General features: G+C 43.5%; 1 protein-coding gene across 1 annotated transcript in view; it reads left to right on the forward strand.

Moving 5' to 3' along the window:
- SDCCAG8 (SHH signaling and ciliogenesis regulator SDCCAG8) overlaps window positions 1-21913 on the forward strand; it is a 1727915-nt gene that overhangs the window by 326302 nt on the left and 1379700 nt on the right. The window contains exon 5 of the mRNA XM_044058322.1: window positions 8308-8433. Within this exon, the coding sequence (XP_043914257.1) occupies window positions 8308-8433 (126 nt within the window). The remainder of the gene's footprint in view (window positions 1-8307; window positions 8434-21913) is intronic.

The following is a 21913-nucleotide window of genomic DNA, read 5'->3' on the forward strand; positions in this document are numbered from 1 at the left end:
TATAGAGTACAACGCCCCTTTTGGAATGTACCTCACAAGACATCTGCAGCAGCTGGAAAGGCCACAGAAGTACCTTCACAAAGAGGATTACTGGCCTCAAACAGATGCCCTACACTGACCATCTCAAAAAACTCCAGCTTTACTCTGTAGCATATCGCCTACTCCGAGGAGATCTCTGCCTAGCATATAAAGCTATGTTAATCCCAGAGCTGCTGGACATGCTACACATAAAGAAATCCCAATCCCTCCGAGCTACACGCTGTAGGGACCTAAACCTTGTCACCACAATAAACAGGACATGCTGGAGGGATAGATTCCTGTCCCAGAGGCTTCCTATACTCTGGAACAAGCTACCCATCTATGTCAAGCAAAGTTCCTCATTAGCACTCTTCAAGAAAAATCTTGATGAGTGGATGGGAAATAGGAAATACACCCCGGGGATCACTTCTGTGGCTCTGCTCGACAGGGGCATAGGAAATTAACTTTCTTGGGTTGCATAAGCCAGGGAACCTTGTTGGCTAGGCTTACCTAGGCCCTTGGGCCGATAGCCTAGTACCTACCTATGAACCTATGTGAAGGGTGAGGTGCAGAGTCATGACACTCCTACCCTAGCATGTGTTCCTAGTTTATGTTAGACTTTAGTGGACATTTGAGATGAGTGCAGAAAGGGCCGAGGTACATCTCGGAGTGGCTTTTCTGTTTCCTGGTCTTCACGCAAGCAGTGCTTCATTGTCTTTTTGGGGAGACTGATCTGCATAAGGCAATGTGGTCTAGTAGGATCCACCGTAGAAATTTTAGAGGATATACTGGAACTGGTGGTCCTCTAAAATTTCTGTGGTGGATCCTACTAGACCACAAGGATATACCCGCGGTGGTGGTGCTGCGGTAGCGTTGTCACCTCACAGTAAGACGCTGTCCAGTTTGATTCTCAGCTAGAGCGTCTTCTGCATCTAGGCATGCGCGAATGGGCGTACCTTCGTTGAAGGTTGTCCGTCAGGGCTGGTAACTCGGCACGTAAAAAAACAACTACCAATCATTAGTGGACCGGAGTTCCGCTGTGGTGACCCCTAACCGGGAAAAGCCAAAAGACACAACAACTGGAACTGATGGTACCACTGACTAGCCTTTTAAATATCTCATAATAAGAAAATAAGGTCTGTAATAACTGGAGTAGGGCAGAAGTGAGATGCCTCTTCACAAGAATAGGCCCAAGACAGACATTGGAACTGCGTAACTGTCAAGTTAGACACCAGTTGTAGGAAAAGATATGAAGACACTGCTTAAGGGAAGAGTTTTAGAATGTCTAAAAGCCCATTGAGCACAAGACCAAAAGCAGCATGGATTCCCAACAAGAGTGTAATGGTAAGCAAAGAAGAGCTCTTTAACTTAGGCAACCAAGTATTGCCTAAGAAAAGGTTGATGAATTATGGTATATTTAGACTTTAGCAAGGTGTATTTATTCAGGTTTCTGCTGCTGGCCAGCCACTAGCTATCTGTGTGATGTACTGGCTTATTAATTACTCATAGGGTAAAAGCCATTACTTGCCCAGTCATTCTTTGTAAGGGAAGAACCACTTGTAGAGGACATCATTTTGACAACCACTGGGGCTTTCCTGCTTATAGCCATTGCCCCCAACTGTGGTAGCTGATATCACCTCCTGTATGCAGTGGAAGGTCCTGCTATGCCCTTCCCCAGTGTATAATTGTGTCCATGTGCATGTATGCTGCAGAGGGCTATCATCACTGGGTTGTCAGTACCAAGTTAATGACTCTAGTCTGTGGCTGTAACCATTGCCTATAAGCTTCTTCTTGCATGTGGTGATTGGCAAAGCAAAAGAGTTCACTCCCTCTGCAGGATGGTGAGCTGGCGTGAGATACTTACTCCCACCCACCCCCGCTATCTTTTCCATCTCCCAAGCTGCTAGTCGAAATCTGGGCCATCCAGAACAGTCATAGCTGTATCCCTCTGGCCCATGGCTTTAACTAGGGTGAGATGAAGGGGGTAGCTGTCCCAATTGTAGCCTGTCAAGGAATGCAGCTTGCAGGTGCTGATGGTGTGGGAGTACAGTACCAGAACTGATTTATGAAGCCACAAGAATATCTCAGCTTCATAAATAAATACATTTATTTGCAATAATGACTGAAGTGGTGGAGTACACTTGGTGTGTGAGGTGAGTTTACTGTAACTGCAGAAAAATACTTGTTTCTGTTTTAACAAGCAGTTTGCTACAGTTCTAGGAGCGGAAGAGAGTCCCCCCCCATTGACTTTAAGTTGGGGGGGGTGCCAGTATGTAAATCTGTACAGGACACCATAGCTTGCTATGGTTCTGTTTCGCTCACAGGGCTGGGATGTTTTATCAAAATGTTTGATATATTACCATATAGAATTTTAGCATACAGATCGTACAGACTTGGAATAGGCTTGTTACTTGCATGGATAAAATATTGTCTAGAGAACAGAGTACATAGAAACAACGTTTATGGATTTCATGCCTTGAAATCATGGTAAATAGTGGGTGGGAGAGTGAGTACTGTTGACCTTTGTTTTCAATCTGAATGTTTTTGTAAAAGCCCTAAAAGGAAGTGTTCATTTATTTGCTGATAATGCAGTTTTCAACATGGTTGATGCAGAAGATAGAGAAAGGATAATAATATTTTGGGCAACATTGGAAGAATGACTTATGTGACTAATTAAATTACTTGCAGATCTGTAGAATTTCTGACCTCTCACATGGGTAAATGTAGTAATTACATATTAGAAAATGAAGTGTTTTTCTACAGCTACTTTTACAATATGCAAATGAATGTTTCACTGTCGCTACTTAGATACATGTGTATGTGTTTAATGATGAGTTGTGACAGGTAGGTATGATGATACAAATAGATACAGATGCAGCCATGTAAATGTATAAATGTATGGATAAATAAGCACATGCATGTTTCATGTAAACAGTGTTTGCAAAAAAGCACATATTCCCATGTCTCTTGTGCAATGCCTTTTATCACATACTGTAGTCATGTCTGTGTTAAACACTAGATTTATGTATGTGTACAACTAGAAGTGTACACACGTATATAACATTGTAAACCTGTGATAGTATCATGAAAAGTATGCAAATTACCTCATAAGAACATACAAGTGTTCCAGTGGATTTTGAATGCATGAACTGAGAGTCTTTATTAATGCGTTTGGTCTAATCAGCAGGACTGTACTACGTGTAAACATGTGTTGCCCTGTTTTGGGCTCAATGGACAGCTAAACAGAGTCTAGCTTTACCTTGAAACACTGCTTATAAAAAGCAAAGTCTAGTACCTATTACATTGAGGCAAGCGGGTCCCAATTATGGTCCAAACAAAATAAAAGACCCCACAGCAAATGCACAGAGGACCAAACCAGAAAGAAACTGATAAAACAAAGTACCTCCTGGGAGGAAGTATTACAAACCTCCATTAATGAAGGCATCATGGGAGATGTGCCTATTACCTCTTTAGAACATAAACGTTTTCAAGCATATGTCTGTAATGGGTAATTTGTACATCTTCCATGATGTCTTAATTGAGGGAGGTTTACTGTGTTTTTTGTAGATGGCTGATGTATAGCTAGGTGAGCATGAAAGCTTCCCAGAGGCTAAGTAACTCCAGATGTGCATTTCACTTGGTGGTCTCCTGACTCCTTGGGAAGTTGACTGAAATGTTTTATGCCTGAGTAGCAGGGGAACATTTTGAGGAACTAGTTCAGTGCTGTCAGGATGTCGTCACCATGCCCATTTGCTATGTGATGACCTGTAAGGCTGCTATTTTCCACCAGTGGTCACACAGGCAACAGGTTCCCTAGGGCTTCCTCCTGGGATAGGAATGGCAGCCATTGGCTTCTTCATGCAGACCCTACCAATGGCCCAAATCTGGAAAACTGAGTTGCTAACAGCAGCACAAATAGGCAGCCCACTTCTGCAGCAGTGGGCCAATCCATGTGTAGTGTGTTTTTACAAACAAAATATATGACACCCTGTTTTGTATTGTTCACCATCTTAAGGGATTAAAATAGCTCAAGCTGTATTAATCAGAAACTGTTTTCTAATACCCAGCATTTAACTACATGCACTTTGAACCTTCAGATGTCTGTAGAAGAAAGCTGTCCACCCAGTTGCCTCATTGTGACTTGCCAGGTGATAACATAAAAGCCAACAAAAGATGGATTGAGTAAGGGGAGCTTGTACTGAAGTGCTTGCAATTGAAAAAAATTTTTTTTTGGGTGTGGGGGGGTTAAAATACCATGTGTTTTCCAAAACTACTGCCGTAATTCACAATAGGAACAGCTACAATGCAAGAACTTTTTTCTACAAGTAGACATTCTGATTGCACATGATTTTTAATGATTTGCCAGCATTTTCAAACTCCATTTTCAAACTTCAACTACCCTAATATAGACTGGGAACACTACTCAAGCCCGAACACTCTAACCCAAAGATTCCTGGAGTTCATAAACTCAAATGCCATGGAACAACTAGTCACCATCCCCACAAGAGGTGAAAACATACTTGATCTCATCATCACGAACATGGGATCAAAATGTTCAACACCGGAAGTATACCCCTCACTGGTGAGATCAGATCATAAACTAATCTCGCTGGAGGTCCTCATCCCGCCCCCACCTGAAACAAAAAAGACCACAGTGAAAAACTTCTCAAAAGCCGATTCCACACTTCTAAAAACTAGTGTGGTCTCCTTTAAGGCCCCTGAGCCATTGGTAAACATTACTCAAACCGCTGAATCACTTACAAATGCCTTCTACCAGCACCTACAGGACTGCATGGATCAGGCAATCCCAAACAAAACTAAGACTCTCTGTACCAAAGGCAAGCGTCCAGTCTGGTGGACCCCAGCCATAAACAAGCTCTACAACAAAAGGAGGAAGCTACTACAAGATAGAGCAAAATCCTTGAAAGGTAAGACACTTTTGATCATTATAAGTAAAAAACTAAGAGCTCTCATAAAATCATCCAAGGCAAATTTTGAGAGAAAAATCGCCAAGGACTCTAAAGACAATCATAAGGCCTTCTTTAGCTATGTTAGAAACCTAGGAGGAAACTCCCAGATATGCTCAGAATTAGTTCAAAATGATGTGAAAATTACTGAACCTACACACATTGCTAACATACTGGCTGACAGGTTCAGTGCAAACTTCTCCCCCCCCAAAAGGAGAGATATCTATTCCAGAGCATTGTAGCCCCCAAACATCTCAAACGCCCAGGTGAGAACTGCCCTCACTAAGGCAAAAACACAGCATCCATGGGACCGGATGGTGTCCCCGGCTGTGTGCTTCATGAACTCAACGAGGAATTAAACCCACAGTTAGGACAGCTGTTTAATCTTAGCCTCACCTCAGGATATGTACCCAAGGAGTGGCGCCACTGTGGTCCTACTTCATAAGGCGGTGCCTCCACAGACCCTGGAAATTACCGCCCCATTAGCTTGACAAGCCTTATCTGCAAAGCCATGGAGAGGATCATAATGGAACTCATAAATAAAGACATAGGGAACTTGCAGACTTTGGATCCAACCCAGTTTGGCTTTGTCAAAGGCAGATCCTGCCTCTTAAACTTGGTTGACTTTTGAGACAGTCACCAAGGCCATTGATGACGGAAAGGCAGTCCATACAGCCTACCTCGACCTGGCAAAGGCCTTGACACAATACCCCACTCAGGTATCATCGAAAAACTCATCAGCTTGAATGTAAACACATACATCACAAGATGGGTTGCAAACTGGCTAGAACCCACAGGGTCAGAGTTGCTGGAGCCATGTCAGACTCAAAGCCTGTCACAAGTGGTGTCCCACAGGGCTCAGTCCTGGGTCCACTCTTGTTCGGCATCTACTTTTCTGAAGTACAAGCAAACACAGGAGGGTTATGGCTGACAAAGTTTGCAGATGACTGCAAACTGGGCCATAGTACATCTGACACAGATATCCTCCAGAAGGGCCTCACAGAAGCGGATAACTGGTGCCAGAGCCATGGCCTGAAGTTAACGCCAAAAATGCATAGTCATACCCTTCGGGAAAAACAAGGTTACTAGCTACCATATAGGTGACAATCCACTGAGCACAGAAAAAGTCATCAGGGATCTGCGGACCCAAGTTGACAGTAGTCTTTCGCTTGCCACTCATGTTGCTAAAGTAGTTAGGAAAACCTTCTATATGCCCACCTGATCATGAAGGGATTCACATCTAGATCAAGGAGGTCATCGTCCCCCTGTACTCATCACTCATTAGACCTATGATTGAGTACAATGCCCCGTTCCGAATGTATCTGACCAGACACCTGATGCAGCTTGAAAGGCCCCAAAAGTTCCTCACCAAAAGGATAAAGGGTCTCAAAAATATGTCTTATGCTGCCCGACTGAAAGAACTCCAGCTTTATTCAGTCTCATACCGCTTGCTCAGAGGTGACCTGTGCCTGACATATAAGGCCATGGCAAACCCAGATTTGATGAATATGCTTCACCTCAAAATATCTAGATCCCTCAGAACCACAAGGGCGGAAACTTAAACCTTGACACGGTTATAAATAGAACGTGCTGGAGGGACAGATTCATCACCCAGAGACTCCCTATGCTGTGGAATAAAATCCCGGTACATGTGAGGCAGAGCACCTCGCTGGCCTTGTTCAAGAGGAATCTTGACCAATGGATGGGAGATCGCAGATATACCCCAGGGATTACTTCAGTGTCACTGCTTGACAGAGGCACAGAAAAATGATAGGCATAGTTTTTATTCAAACTAAAGGGGTGGCGAAAGCCACATAACTATGGGCTAGGCTTATAAATGCCCTTGGGCAGATAGCCTAGTATGAACCTATGAACCTATGAACCTTTTATACAGTATTTCATTATTGCCTGTATTTTGGATATTGAAATTTTTTAATAAACACATTTTCGTATTTCAAGCATTATGCTTTCTTTTGGCTTCCACAACACTGGAATTGTATAACATAACTGATCTATCAGCAATTTTGCATATTGCTGTAAGGTCTAATGTATAAAATGGAACACTACCTTAAAAATACCTCATTTAAAAGTGGAACACATTTGCTTATTTTGTGTTTTATAAATACATAATCCTATCCTTCCAAATCGGGCCATTCTTTACACAGTACGTAGTTCACAGGATGGTCCTTACTGAGACTGGAGATCTCTCATCGCTGTTGGAAGCACATAAATTTAAACTTTTTTAGAAGCTTTTATAAGAAAAAGGAATCTAAATGCAACAGATGGTTTCTTTTCTGGTTTTCGTGCATTTGTTATTAAATTACTGGTGTAGAGATAACAGCATTGAGCAAGTAATGAAGTCCTTTACATGTAAATCAAAGCAAAGACTTGCATGCTTTGTTCTTGGCAAACCATATGAGTTGATGACGTGTGTAGTAGGTGACTTTTTCCCAACTCTGGTATTAACTGCTTTGTTTTATTGGGGAAGTATTACAAAACAGTGTGATAACTGAAGATTAAAGTGCATAGGCTGAATATTACTACAATATTTCGCAGGAACGTTTTGTTTCAGAAATGTAACATTTAAATAAGTGGGCTTTTTACACCACTGTTTGTTTAAATAAATGTGTTATTCTTTGTGGAGGTGAAATTAGTTCTCAAAGACAACTCCTCATAATGTTTCTTTACCTCATTACCATAGCAGGACTTTACCAGATCTAAGGAGTAACCATAATTTTGGATACATGTTGTTTTCTTTAGTTTGTTTTTATTTGAATGCTCATCTTATTTGCTGTTCTAATCTTTGGTTTATGGTTAAAAAAAATGGCCTGTCTATATTGGTCCACTCATCTGGATATCAAAAGTCAACACAAGGATATTCTGTGTCATTACTGGGTTAATTCTTGAATCGTACTTGTATGATTATTTGTGTGATATGTACTTTTTTTCTGTTAATAATCAGGTACCTCAACTACTTTGTGCATCCACCAAGAATAAAAAATAAGTTTTATAGTGGTTGCTGGAAAACTCAGAATTAATCAAATTGTAAGTCAGTCATTAAATTAGAGCATATATTATTATTAAAAGCATTATTACTTGTAATGCTATGCAGATATTCATGTAACAAACAAGTCAGCAAAGTTATGTTTGATTGTAACAGTTTAAAAAATTAAAATAAATGAAAGAAAACTGTATGCAAGACCCAAAAAGTGATAAAATGGTGTTTGTGTGTGTGGGGGGAGGGGGCATCATCCCATTGTTTTATTGTTCTGAAGTGGTTGGCAGTTTTAGCCATCATTAATATTTGAGTTACATGTTTCAGGAGGAGTTAACTGGAATGAAGCAAAGGATTCTGGCTGTTGTGCTTGAAAATGAAAAACTTCAGGAGGAAATTAAGTCAAGGACTATGGAGGATACTTTAAAAGAACAAACTGTATATGATATATCAGTAAGTAAGATAAATATCTTTTTTCTTTAACCGTCCCATAAGTTGACACAAGTTTGACCAACATCACAGTAAGCTGATGTACTGGGTATTGGCTTTTATTCAGTGGAAAATATGTTGCTGCAACCTGCGGGGTTATATTTAGTGAGGACGAAATTGGGAAGGTGCAACAAAATAAGTTAGTTTGCAAATTTTTTTATTGTTTTTTCCAAATGAAAGAGGTGTGTGCCTTACCTGAGATATCTCACTTAGTTTTGTCAGAATAGCATAACACTACCAGCCATGATACAGAACAAGAGGAAACGTATTTATCTGCAAACTGTTAATTGTCTGTCATTAAGTCTGTTGATGATGTAACTGGAAGTCTTGCTTCAGATGTTATTGAAATATTCGCTCCTTTCTGTCTCACATTGTGAGTGTCTGATTGTGTGTGTATATAATATATGAACATTGTATAAACAGTCTGTTGTGTTGTGTTTTGTCCTGCTCCTCTCCAACCACCAGTATGTTTTTCACTTTGCTTTTGCTGTACTGCACTCATTCTGTATGTTGCCAAGTTATAAAGTGTGTCTTGCTTGAAAAAAAATGGATGGATTTGGAGAGTTCCCTAAGCTAACCTAGCTTATGAAAAATAAAATAACATGTATTTTTTTATATATATTTTCATAAATATGAGCACAGCACTTTTGTGCATTTGCAGTTTGTATGACCACTCAATTATATATTAAAAAAGTAGGACTTGTCTACCTTAGTGGTGCACACATTAATGTAATCAAAATAATGTTAGCAATAGTGACACAGAGGGATAAAGCCCTGACTATGACTAGACTGAAGTTGGTCTAGCTAGTGCAATATTCTTGTTTTATTCTGCATTTTCTACAGAAATCTCAGTAACCATTGTTTGCGAGAGCCACGCCTTTATGACTCTCAAAGGTTCATAGGTTGGTACTAGGCTATCGGCCCTAGGGCCTATGCAAGCCTAGCCATAACAATTCCCTGGATATTTCTTCCCACAATATTTACTTCTCCGGGCCCCTGTCTAGCAGGGCAACTGACATGATCCTCTGGGTGAATTTCCTATCTACCATCCAGTCATCAAGGTTCCTTTTGAAGAGGGCCAATGAGGCGCTCTGCTTGATATGTATGGGCAGTCTATTCCAGAGTATGGGAGCCTTCTAGGTTGTGTCAGGAACCTATCCCTCCAGCATGTTTTGTTCATTGTGATGACAAGGTTTAGATCCCTGGAGCGTGTGGGTCTGAGGGGATTGGGATTTCTTGGAGCATGTCCAACAGCTCAGGGTTTGACATGGCCTTGTATGTTAAGCAGAGATCGCCTCTGAGTAGACGATATACCACAGAGTATAGCTGGAGTTTTTTTAGATGGTCAGTATATGGCATCTGCTTTAGGCCTGTGATTCTTTTAGTGAGGTATTTCTGTGGCCTTTCCAGCTGTTGCAGATGTCTTGTGAGGTACATACCAAACAGGGCATTATACTCTATAATGGGTCTAATGAGAGATGAGTACAGTGGGACAATGACCTCCTTTTTTTCGGGATGAAAAGCCCTTCGTAATGAGGTGTGCCACATAGAAGGATTTCCTGACTGTTGTGGCAATGTGGTTATCAAAAGTGAGACCACTGTCCACCTGTGTCCCTAAGTCTCTCATCACACTTTTGATTAGTGTCCTGCCACCTATGTGGTAATTCATGGGTACATGTTTTTTTTCCAAAGGGATAACTGTACATTTCTTGGTATTAAGCTTGAGCCCATGGCTCTGGCACCAGGCATCTGTTTCTGTAAGGCCCTTTTGTAGAATATCCACATCATTTGGGGATTCAATAATGGCTCCCAGTTTGCAGTCATCTGCAAACTTTGTTAGCCAGAGTCCCTTAGTGTTGGCCTGTACTTCAGAGAAGTAGATGCCAAACAAGAGTGGTCCCATGACTGAACCCTGAGGTGCTCCACTTGTCTGGAGCTGATTTGAGTTGGCTACTTTACAGTCTGGGTTCTATCAGTAAGCCAGTTAGCAACCCATCGAAAGTGACGGTAGGATGGCGTTTTTATGCCAGCTTAGTAAGTTTATCTATGATTCCAGAATGGGGATGGTGTCAAAGGCCCTTGGCGAGGTCCACATATGGCTGTGTGCGGGACTGCCTTACCCTCTTCCACAGCTCTGGTGCGCTATCCCCTTAGCTCTACCGGGACTCAACCTCCCTCATCGGGTTTGAGCTCTGGGAACAGTGCCTCTTCCCTTAGAGAGAAGAGGCACAAGGATAAGGATGGACATAAGTCCCACAAAAGGCGGGCCGAATCTCATCCTTCGGCTCCGCCAGCAAAACTACTAAAATCTCCCTCGAGGGTCTCCGGATCCCCCTCCTCTCGGTGCTGTTCGCCCTGTTTTTCGCTGGCGCCGGAGGAGGAGGATAGATCTCCCTCGAGTTTTTCGAGGTGGCCCTCTCGGTCTGCCTCTACTACTTCATCTAGGTCGACCCGAAGCATCTCTGAAGCGGATATGGATTGGATGATGCGTCTGTTCTTACAGACCCAAATGCAGATGGGGATGCTCTTGCCCCCCCCCTCTGGGGGGGAGTGCAGCCCCCATATTTGCCCCGATCACTCCTTCTCCAACTCTTTTTCGGGTCTCGGAGTCATCGGATCCAGGCCCTTTCGGACCCGGGGAATTGTCGCCAATAGTGGTTGTCTCTTCGACGCCGGCCATACCTTCGAGCTTGTCGGACCTGAGCTCTCGGGGCCAAGGGCTGAGCATCGGACCCGAGGGAGTTGCTGTGTCTTCGGCGCTGTTGGTGTCGGAGCACACCTCTGCCTCGGCGCCGACTGCATCAGCTCCGACCCCGATCCCTTCCTCGGATCCGAAGAGATTGCTCTCAGAGGCTGGTGAGAGTGGCTCTCCTTCGGCTTTTGAGGTAGTGGAGAGGGTACTATCGAGGTCCTCCAGGTCCCCGACCCGGGCTTCGGATCCACCCATACCCCCACTGTATGAGGGTCTGTCTTCCATCATCCGTCCATCTGGACAGCCTGCCCAAGCCCTCCAGCTACTTCCTGTGGAGGAACAACAACCCGTGGACGTGCCCTCTTCGGACAGTCCCACCGAGGAGGTCCCTCGGAAACATCAGTGCAAAAGGAGGCACCTGGACTCCCTCAAGTCCATTACCACAGACACGGACTTAGATGATACGGAGGGTTCCCCAAGATCACCCCCTGAAGATGTCTCCTTTGGAGACATCATGGAAATGTTGCGTATTAGAGGGGGGTGGTCAGCCCAAAAGTCCTCCAATGATGAGTCCATGTTCCTGGAGGCCTTTGAGGCAGGCCCATCTACCTCCTGGGTGTCCCTTCCGGCCGACCCCCTGGTGGACTTAATTACCACCAGGGCTTGGAAGGAGCCCGACACCATGGAGCCAATTCCAAGGCGCCCTGGTAAAGAACTCAGCCCACCCACAGATAGACCGTCTTGGGCCAAAGGAACCCCCGTTGATGCTATGTTGGTGGCGGTGGCCACCAAGAAAGAACTTGCGCAGGAGAATTCTTCAGTTCACCAGCCGGATAAGGAATCTCGAGCGCTTGACCAGATTGGGAAGCGGATGTTTGCTTCAGCGACCTTTTCCATAAGGGCGCTGAACTATATGGCACATACCATTAGGCTACAGCGAGACATGATTAAGGAATACGCTGCAGCCCCCCCAGAGTCCATGTCGGTCCCAGACAAAAAGGTTTTTGAGACTCGAATGGCCACTCTAAAATTCATCTCCAATACATCTATGTGGCTTCATTCCCATGCAATGGAGGGACGCTAAGCTAGGAGCCAGTGGTCGCTTGACGCCTCCTGGCTCCATCTGTGCGACTTCACGGACCTTCAAGGTCCTTCGAACGCCTTTGACGGTTCTGCCTTGTTTGGCAAAACTTCACATACGCTGGTCCAATAGCAAAGGACGGGAAGACGCTGTCTGCTCGAGTCCGCTTCTCTAATCCCCAATGCTCCTTCTCCAGGAATCAGAGGGACAAAAGAAGCTGTGGTTCCGTAAGTCTCAGCAATCCCATCCTGTGCAGACCACTGTCCTCCAGAGGCAGAGGAGGACAGGTCTGGCCCGAGAGATGGGCAGCTATTTCAGGTCTAGGAACCTTTCCCTCCAGCAAAGTTTGAGGGACTTTGATCCCTGGAGCGTGGGGCGAGGGGCTTGGAGCATGTCCAACAGCTCAGGGTTTGACATGGCCTTGTATTTTAAGCAGTGATCGCCTCAGAGTAGGCGATATACCACAGAGTATAGCTGGAGTTTTTTTAGATGGTCAGTATATGGCATCTGCTTTAGGCCTGTGATTCTTTTAGTGAGGTATTTCTGTGGCCTTTCCAGCTGTTGCAGATGTCTTGTGAGGTACATACCAAACAGGGCATTATACTCTATAATGGGTCTAATGAGAGATGAGTACAGTGGGACAATGACCTCCTTTTTTTCGGGATGAAAAGCCCTTCGTAATGAGGTGTGCCACATAGAAGGATTTCCTGACTGTTGTGGCAATGTGGTTATCAAAAGTGAGACCACTGTCCACCTGTGTCCCTAAGTCTCTCATCACACTTTTGATTAGTGTCCTGCCACCTATGTGGTAATTCATGGGTACATGTTTTTTTTCCAAAGGGATAACTGTACATTTCTTGGTATTAAGCTTGAGCCCATGGCTCTGGCACCAGGCATCTGTTTCTGTAAGGCCCTTTTGTAGAATATCCACATCATCTGGCGATTCAATAATGGCTCCCAGTTTGCAGTCAGCTGCAAACTTTGTTGCCAGAGTCCTTTAGTGTTGGCCTGTACTTCAGAGAAGTAGATGCCAAACAAGAGTGGTCCCATGACTGAACCCTGAGGTGCTCCACTTGTCTGGAGCTGGATTTGGAGTTGGCTACTTTTACAGTCTGGGTTCTATCAGTAAGCCAGTTAGCAACCCATCGAGTGACGTAGGGATTTATGCCCAGCTTAGTAAGTTTATCTATGATTCCAGAATGGGGGATGGTGTCAAAGGCCTTGGCGAGGTCCACATAGGCTGTGTGGACTGCCTTACCCTCTTCCACAGCTCTGGAAACTGATTTGAAAAAGTCAATCAGATTCAGGAGACAAGATCGGCCCTTCACAAACCCAAACTGGGTGAGGTCCAGTGTTTGAACTTTGCCAGTGTCTTTGTTTATAAGTTCCATGATAATGCATTCCATGCCCTTGCAAATCAGGCTTGTTAGACTGATGGGACAGTAGTTCCCGGGATCCAAGGTGGATCCTCCCTTGTGGAGCGGGAAAACTGTAGCTGTCCGCCACTCAGTGCGCATGAAGCCTGAGGTGAGGCTATGATTAAACATGACACTTAGGTGAGGTGCCAGTTCATTTTGTAGTTCATGTAGTATACAATCTGGGATCTCATCTGGTCCCATGGATGCTGTATTCTTAGCTTTGGAGAGTGCGGTTTCTACCTGTGTGGCCGTGATTATCGGAATTTGACAATCTTTTGGTATTGAGATGGGCCCTTTAGGGGGTGAGAGGGGGGTGAAGTTGGCACTAAATCGATCTGCCAGGATATTGGCAATATCCTTGGGATCAGTATATTTAATGCCATTCTGTTGTAACTCAGAGCAGATCTGAGCATTGCCATTTAGATTCTTGACATAACTATAGAATGCCTTGTGGTTGTCTTTGGAATCTTTGGCAGTTTTATTTTAGTAACTAGCTTTTGAGGATTTTATGATGGATCTCAGCTTCTTACTGAGGCTGGTGAGGGAGTTTTTTGCATCCTGGGATTTTCCTCTTTTTTTGCAACAGTTTCTTCCTTCTGTTGTATAGTTTGTTTATAGCAGGGGACCACCAGATTGGCTTCCTTTTTTTGGAGAAGAGCATCTTGGTTCTATTTGGGATGGCACGATTCATGCACGAGTGGATGTGCCCGTACAGTGCCTTAGTGTAGGATTCTGCAGTCGAACTTCCAGATCCCGTCTGCGTGGGTGTTGTGAAGTTTGTCAGTTCTGACTTCAGTAGCTTGAAGTTGGCTTTGGAGAAGTTTTTTAAGGAGGTTTCCTTACTTGGGGGGGGGTGGGATGTGGATGTCAAGGGTGATTTGCTTATGGTCAGACCTGACCAATGAGGGGGTGACCACTGGTGTGGAGCAAATATCTCCCATATTGGTAATGACCAGGTCTAGGATATTGGAGCCCCTGGTGGGACAATGGATTAGTTGATCCAGGGCGTTGGAATTTATGAATTCCAAGAACCGTTGGGAAAAGGAGTTGGTACCTGAGTAGTTTTCCCAATTAATGGCAGGGTAGTTGAAATCACCCAGTATTAGGGTGTTTGGTTGTATGTTAATATTTTCCAGTATGTTTAGAAAGGTGTAGTGAGAATCTTGAGGCATGGTTGGGGATCTGTAGCAAGCTACAGTTTGGATTGCAGTCTTACCTAGTGTTAGTTGCACCTGGAGAATTTCAGATGCATTGTGTTGGGCAACTAGCCTGGAGGTGTGAATATCCTTGGTGAATATGGACACTCCTCCACCTTTAGTGTTTTGGTCCTGGTTTTGTGGCCGAAAAGTGTGGTAAGAATTGTAGCCTGGTATTGCAGGGGTGCTCTCTTGAGCCAAGAACCGGGTCTCAGTTACTGCACAGATATCGATGTTCTCCATTTTTAGGAGTGCCTCGAGAGAGTGCATTTTGAGGTTTAGACTTCTAGCATTGAGTAGCATTACCTTAAGATTTTGCCTGCTTCTATCTGTTATGGTGGTGGTTTTATCCTTTGAACCTTGCCTAAAAAAGGCACTATAGGGGTGGCAAGAGCTTTAGCCAGTAACCTGAATCCCAGGGGTGACAGGTGCAGACCATCTCTGGCAAAGCATCGTGGTTTGTCGATCATGTCTTCCCAGGCAGACAAATACTAGATCCCCTTTGAATGACACCAGAAGCTTAGCCAATTGTTGAAGTCTATCATTTTGTCCTTATACTGTGGTATCATTCTGGGCGAAGGCAGGATGCTACTCAGGGCTAGGGTCATACCTGCCAGAGTCACATGATCCAAGAGCTCTTCCATGTCTCTTCATGTAGTCCAGGGAGGTAAGTCTCAAGTCATTCACTCCAGCATGGACAATGACAGAATTGTATTTTTACTTGTTGTGGAGTGACTTGAGTGCATGCGTTATGTGGCGGATCCTAGCACCCGACAGGCAGCTGATTGTAATTTTCTCCTTGTTCAGTCTGGTGAGTGGGACATCAGTGTGCCTGACTATAGAGTCACTTATGACTAAAGTGTTGGGTACATTGTCTTGCCTTAGGGGCTGTTGTTGGGTGGCACACTGGTGTTGAGAGCTATGTGTCACTTTGGTTGTGACTGGTGTTTGTTTGTGTTTCGGCTTTTGAGGTACTTGTTGCTTGGGCAGGTTAATGTTAAGGGCCACCACATATGTGGGTTTAGTGTTGCTATGTGTGGGTGTTGATGGTGTGTTGTTATCCCTTATGCCTGAGATAAAGACATTTCTTACTGCCGTAGCTAGCTGTCTTCTGCCAAACACATTATCTGGGGATCCCAGTCCAGACCTAATCTCACACCCAGCGAGATGCCATACCCCAAACCTGGTCAATCTCAAACTTGCTGCTTGGTTGATCCAGTTCCATTAATGGCTAGTATCTCATCCGTTAAGGCCATTCTGGCTCATAAACCATCTACCAGGAAACTTTACAACAGTAAATGGAAACGTTTTCCATCTGGGCCAAAGATAAAGAATTGGACCCCTTTACTGTCCCTATTCGACTATTCTGGACTTCCTCCTGCTTTTTAGACAGGGAGCAAGTGCCTCCACAGTCAAAGTGCAGTTGGCGGCCATCTCCCATTTTCCATAGGCTCCTTAGCATCTACTAAGTTGTGCAAAACCTTACTTTTGAAACCACCTGTCAAGACTGTGGTTCCCCGCGGATCTCACACCACCTTTCCTCGGTTCCGTTAAAGTTCTTGCTTGGAAAACCTCTTTCTTAGTGGCTATTACTTCAGCCAAGAGAGTTTCAGAATTACAAGCTCTGTGTATCAAACCTCCGTACCTTATTTTTCACAAAGATAGAGTGTCCCTCAGGACTAACCCGTCTTTCTTGCCTAAGGTGGTTACAGAATCGAACATTAATCAATCAAAGGAGAATATTGATGTACACAAGCACAGGACTAGAGAGTTTCGCAAGTCGGACCAGTTGTTTGTTTCTTATGCAAAATCAGCCATGGGCAAGGCAATTGCTAAACTGACTGTAGCAAATTGGATCTGTCAGTGCATATGCACTTCATCTGGGACGCCAGCTCCGGTTGGCGTCCGTGCTCATTCCACAAGATCTGTAGCTACCTCAACAGCCTTTTGGTCTAGGCTTCCAGTAGACTATATTTGTTCAGCAGCTACCTGGTCCTCATCTCATTCCTTCATTTCTCATTACAAACTGGATATCATTTGGACCTTTTCCATTAGTATAACACGCTGGCCAGTCAGCATGCACGTTTTGGGGGGGGTCATGGTATAATACTTAATTTAGGCTCAGGAGCCTTAAGATTATGAAGTACCATTCTTTGAGTCATGTCATTGTGTCATAGTTGGTAGCCTGCTAGTCCGGCCTCAACAAGACTTGTCACACTTGAAAAGATTATTATCTGAGTGCAGCATGATGGGAGGGATGTGCTTTTCTTCAGATGTGATGTTGAACTAGGGTCCTTTTTTTCTGATGCTGTCTCCACTGATGCAGCACTTCTCACTTAGTTGGTGGCTGATGGCTTCTAGAGTGTTGAGCTCTGCAGCTTATTTTGGTTATTTATGAAAATCTAAGTGGTGACCAGAGAAAGTGTCGTTGGGCAACATAGGATAGTGGTTTGTAGGATGACGGTCATCAAGAAGAGGAGGAGGAGTGTGAAGGCAGCACCAAGGATCAAGTGGTGGAAATTGAAAAAGGGTAAGTGTGAGGTGGAGTTCAGGGATGAGTTAAGGGAGGCACTGGGTGGCAGTGAAGAGTTACCAAATAGCTTTGTAACTACAGCAGAGCTAGTAAGGGAGACTGCTAGAAAGGTGCTTGGTATCAACATCTGGACAGAGGAAGGACGACAAGGAGACATGGTGGTGGAATGAGGAAGTACAGGAGAGTATACAGAGAAAGAGGTTGGCAAAGAAGTGGGATTGTCAGAGAGATGAAGAAAGTAGACAGGAGTATAAGGAGATGAGGTGCATGGCAAAGGGAGAGGTGGCGAAGGCTAAGGATAGGGCATATGAAGAGTTGTGTGAAAGGTTGGACACTAAGGAGGGAGAAAAGGACCTGGCTAGACAGAGGGAACGAGCTAGGAAAGATGTGCAGCAGGTAAAGGTGATAAAGGATAATGAGGGAAACATGCTCACAAGCGAGGAGAGTGTGTTGAGGAGATGGAAACAGTACTTTGAGGGGTTGATGAATGAAGAGAATGAGAGGGAGAGAAGGTTGGATGATGTAGAGATAGTGAATCATGAAGTACAATGGATTAGCAAGGAGGAAGTAAGGATAGCTATGAAGAGAATGAAGAATGGAAAGGCTGTTGGCCCAGATGACATACCTGTGGAAGCATGGAGGTGTTTAGGTGAAATGGCAGTGGAGTTTTTAACCAGATTGTTTAATGAAATCTTGGAAAGTGAGAGGATGCCTGAGGAATGGAGAAAGTGTTTTGGTACCAATTTTTAAGAATAAGGGTGATGTGCAGAGCTGTAGTAACTACAGAGGGATTAAATTGATATGTCACAGCATGAAGTTATGGGAAAGAGTAGTGGAAGCAAGGTTAAGAAAGGACGTGATGATTAGTGATCAGAAGTATGGTTTCATGCCATGAAAGAGCACTACAGATGCGATATTTGCTCCGAGATGTTGATGGAGAAGTACAGAGAATGTCGGAAGAAGTTGCATTGTGTTTTTGAAGACTTATAGAAAGCATATGACAGGGTGCCTAGAGAGGAGTTGTGGTATTGTATGAGGAAGTCAGGAGTGTCAGAAAAGTATGTGAGAGTGGTACAAGATATGTACGAGGGTGGTGCGACAGCGGTGAGGTCTGCAGTGGGAGTGACTGATACGTTTAAGGTGGAGGTGGGGTTACATCAAGGATCAGCTCTGAGCCCTTTTTTATTTGCAATGGTGATGGACAGGTTGACAGATGAGATCAGACAGGAGTCCCCGTGGACTATGATGTTTACAGATGACATTGTGATCTGTAGTGAGAGTAGGGAACAGGTGGAGGAGACCCTGGAGAGATGGAGATATGCTCTAGAGAGAAGAGGAATGAAGGTCAGCAGGACTAAGACAGAATACATGTGTGTGAATGAGAGGGAGGATAGAGGAACGGTGAAGATGCAAGGAGTAGTGGTGGCGAAGGTGGATGAGTTTAAATACTTGGGGTCAATAGTTCAGAGTAACGGTAAGTGTGGAAGAGAGGTGAAGAAGAGTGTACAGGCAGGATGGAGTGGGTGGAGAAGAGTGTCGCGAGTGATTTGTGACATACTAGTACCTGTAAGAGTGAAAGGGAAGGTCTACAAGAGGGTAGTGAGACCAGCTATGTTATATAGGTTGGAGACAGTGGCATTGACAAAAAGGCAGGAGTTTGAGCTGGATGTGGCAGAATTAAAGATGTTAAGATTTGCACTGGGTGTGACGAGGATGGACAGGATTAGGAATAAGTATATTAGAGGGTCAGCCCAGGTTGTAAGGTTTGGAGACAAAGCCAGAGAGGCACGATTACGTTGGTTTGGACATGTGCTGAGGAGGGATGCTGAGTATATTGGAAAAAAGATGCTAAGGATGAAGCTACCAGGTAACAGGAAAAGAGGAAGGCCTAAGATAAGGTTTATGGATGTGGTGAGAGAGGACATGCAGGTGGGTTGGTGTGACAGAACAAGATGCAGTGGACAGGAAGAAATGGAAACAGGTGATCTGCTGTGGCGACTCCTAACGGGAACAGCCGAAAGAAAATGATGATCAAAATCTATAGAGACTACTTGGGAATATTGTCAGCGGTTTGATTAAAGAGCATTGCTCTGTATAATTTGTGAAGTGAAGAATGGCTTTGTTTTGTGTGTAGTTCTCAATATTAACTTTTTAGATTACCAGTAACTAGCCCAGATTTGTTGTGTGAGGAACAAGAATTGATTGCATGCAGTTCATGGTGTTAGCAGCTAGCTCTGACTAACTTCCTGTGGAGCTGAGTGGTTTTGACCTGGGAAGACCATAATGGACTGTGTAGTATCAGTACCATAGTTTTGTCTGTAGCTGCAGTAGTTGAATAGGAAGCCATTTATTTTCAGTAAGTCATCAAACCTACTGTGTGGCGTTTGCTTGGGTGCCAAATTTTTCAGTTGTGGATATTCCCAATTATTTTTTAACCAGATTTATTTCAATGTGCCTGTCATATTTTATGGCTAAATTTTGAATGTACATTGTTCAGTTTCTTGTTATTTTGTAAAGTGCCTTGCTTAGCAACACTATAATAAACTTGAACTCAATCTTGCAGATGTTTAGGTAGAAATTATTTGCAAAAAGCACAGGGGATTTCCCAGTACTCTGGATTAGCACTCCCTGCTATAACACTAGTGCTTGCAGATGCTCTTCATATGGATCACTGCAGCAGTAGCCTTAGTTATATGGGTTATATTCTGCTTAGCATATAACAGCCCTGTCATCTTCCAAAGCTTCAGGGCACCTTCCACGCTCCCAAACCATTAGTCAGCTCAAGCTGTGCAGACTAAGAAGTCAGACTTGGGCACAAAGCCCTTCAGAGCTGTCCTTATGCTGAAGAGTGCTCTGCTTGCAGCCTTTCAAGAATTGATGGTTGGCTAACACTGTTCCAGTGCTGGGAAGATGAATTCCCTTCAGGGGGAAAATGTTCTCTTCTTTTTTTACATAACTTGTACCTTTTCTGTGCAATATTAATGTTAAAGGTAGGAGAAGGTATTTTAATAACCATCACATGAAATAGGTGCATCACATTTTTGCTTTTGTGGCAAAAAGTTGTTAAAACTAATTTTAACTACTTTTTTGTAGTAAAGTTATGCTATTTTCCTTTGCGTCTGGGATAAGTGTTTGAAAGTATTTTTTAATATGCTTTTACAGAGAAAAGGTTACTTTATTTACTTGCCTGTTGTACAGTTGATAGGCTTCCCCAGGAATCAGGGATGTTTTTTGGATTAACCATGGAATTTACCAGTTCCTTGTTTTTCCTTCTTCCAGCCACAAAAAGAAGAAGAAAATTATCGAACAGGCTTTGCCACCATAGCAGATTGCTAAAGTGCCTGAACCACAGATGAACATCTCTGATGTGGGCAAAACTGCTTCCTTTTTCCCTGGCTTCCACTGGTCTAGTTCCTGTAACCAACATTGACCTGAATTTAGACACATCCTCTACGGCTGTTGGAGTGCCCTTGGTGGCCAGTGGAGAGCCACTCTTGTTGGTCCTAGGAGAAGGGCAGAGAATGCCTCTGTGCTAAGCTGCTATGTCTGTCCCTAAGAATATTTTTTTTCTGACAAAAGTGGTTCCGTTTCTTCAGAAATTCTTGTCAAAAAGACATAAAAACTTGCTCATATGCCTTATTCTGTCTCAGTCACTGTGGACAATAGTGGTTTATTGGACTTTGTTCATGGTTTAGTTTAGGCTTTTGACACTGTGGCTGTTTTTGCAAAATAAAAAGAAAGAGATCATTCATTTTCTGAAGACATTCAAGGGTTTGAACCTCAAAATGATTGTGAAGGGACAGATTCTGATTTGCTGTCTAGATTTCTAATTCAGATTCTGAGTAGAACATGACTTTGGTCACTCCATTTGAATGATTCTTTTGCTCTAAAACTACTTCCAGAATTAATCATTTGTTTCTTTGGAAAACGGTTTCTCATTCCCCAAGAAAATATGATTTATTACAATCTGAATTTCCAGAACCTGCAGCAGTTCCTCCCATTCTTCACCTTTGGGAGATGTTTTTGTCACAGCCTGTAATTTGCCTGACAAGCCCCCCCTGCTGTCCCCAAAAAGCAGTTAGATTGTATAAAGTTTCTCAGTCTTAAGTTTTTTATGCACTCCTCTCAGATCAGACCCAGCAGCTATTGCTTTGCTGAATTCAGTTGCTGCTAAACATTTGGTTAGTACTTCCATTTTTCTCTTTGGCAACAAGCAGATCAGACAGATGGGTTCTTTTTTATTTTTTTTGTTAAACAAGAAGCATTTTTATTAAATTATCCTGTATGACATACACAATCTTACATTTATATAAAAAAATAAACTATACCAACGCAATCATAGTTGTAAACATTATACATTACAAACCTAAACCTTAGTGATAACAGCTGTACCTGCAAACATTATATATTACTTATAATATAACCAGTCATTGTCGGTCAACCATTATATAGCACATTCAATTCTTGCCTTCTTTTTAACCTTGTTATTCTTATTCTGCATGTATTTATCCCACACTTCCCATT

This window comes from Protopterus annectens, chromosome 1.part2 (genome assembly GCF_019279795.1).
Source record: "Protopterus annectens isolate FY-2018-M chromosome 1.part2, PAN1.0, whole genome shotgun sequence".
Taxonomy (NCBI): domain Eukaryota; kingdom Metazoa; phylum Chordata; order Ceratodontiformes; family Protopteridae; genus Protopterus; species Protopterus annectens.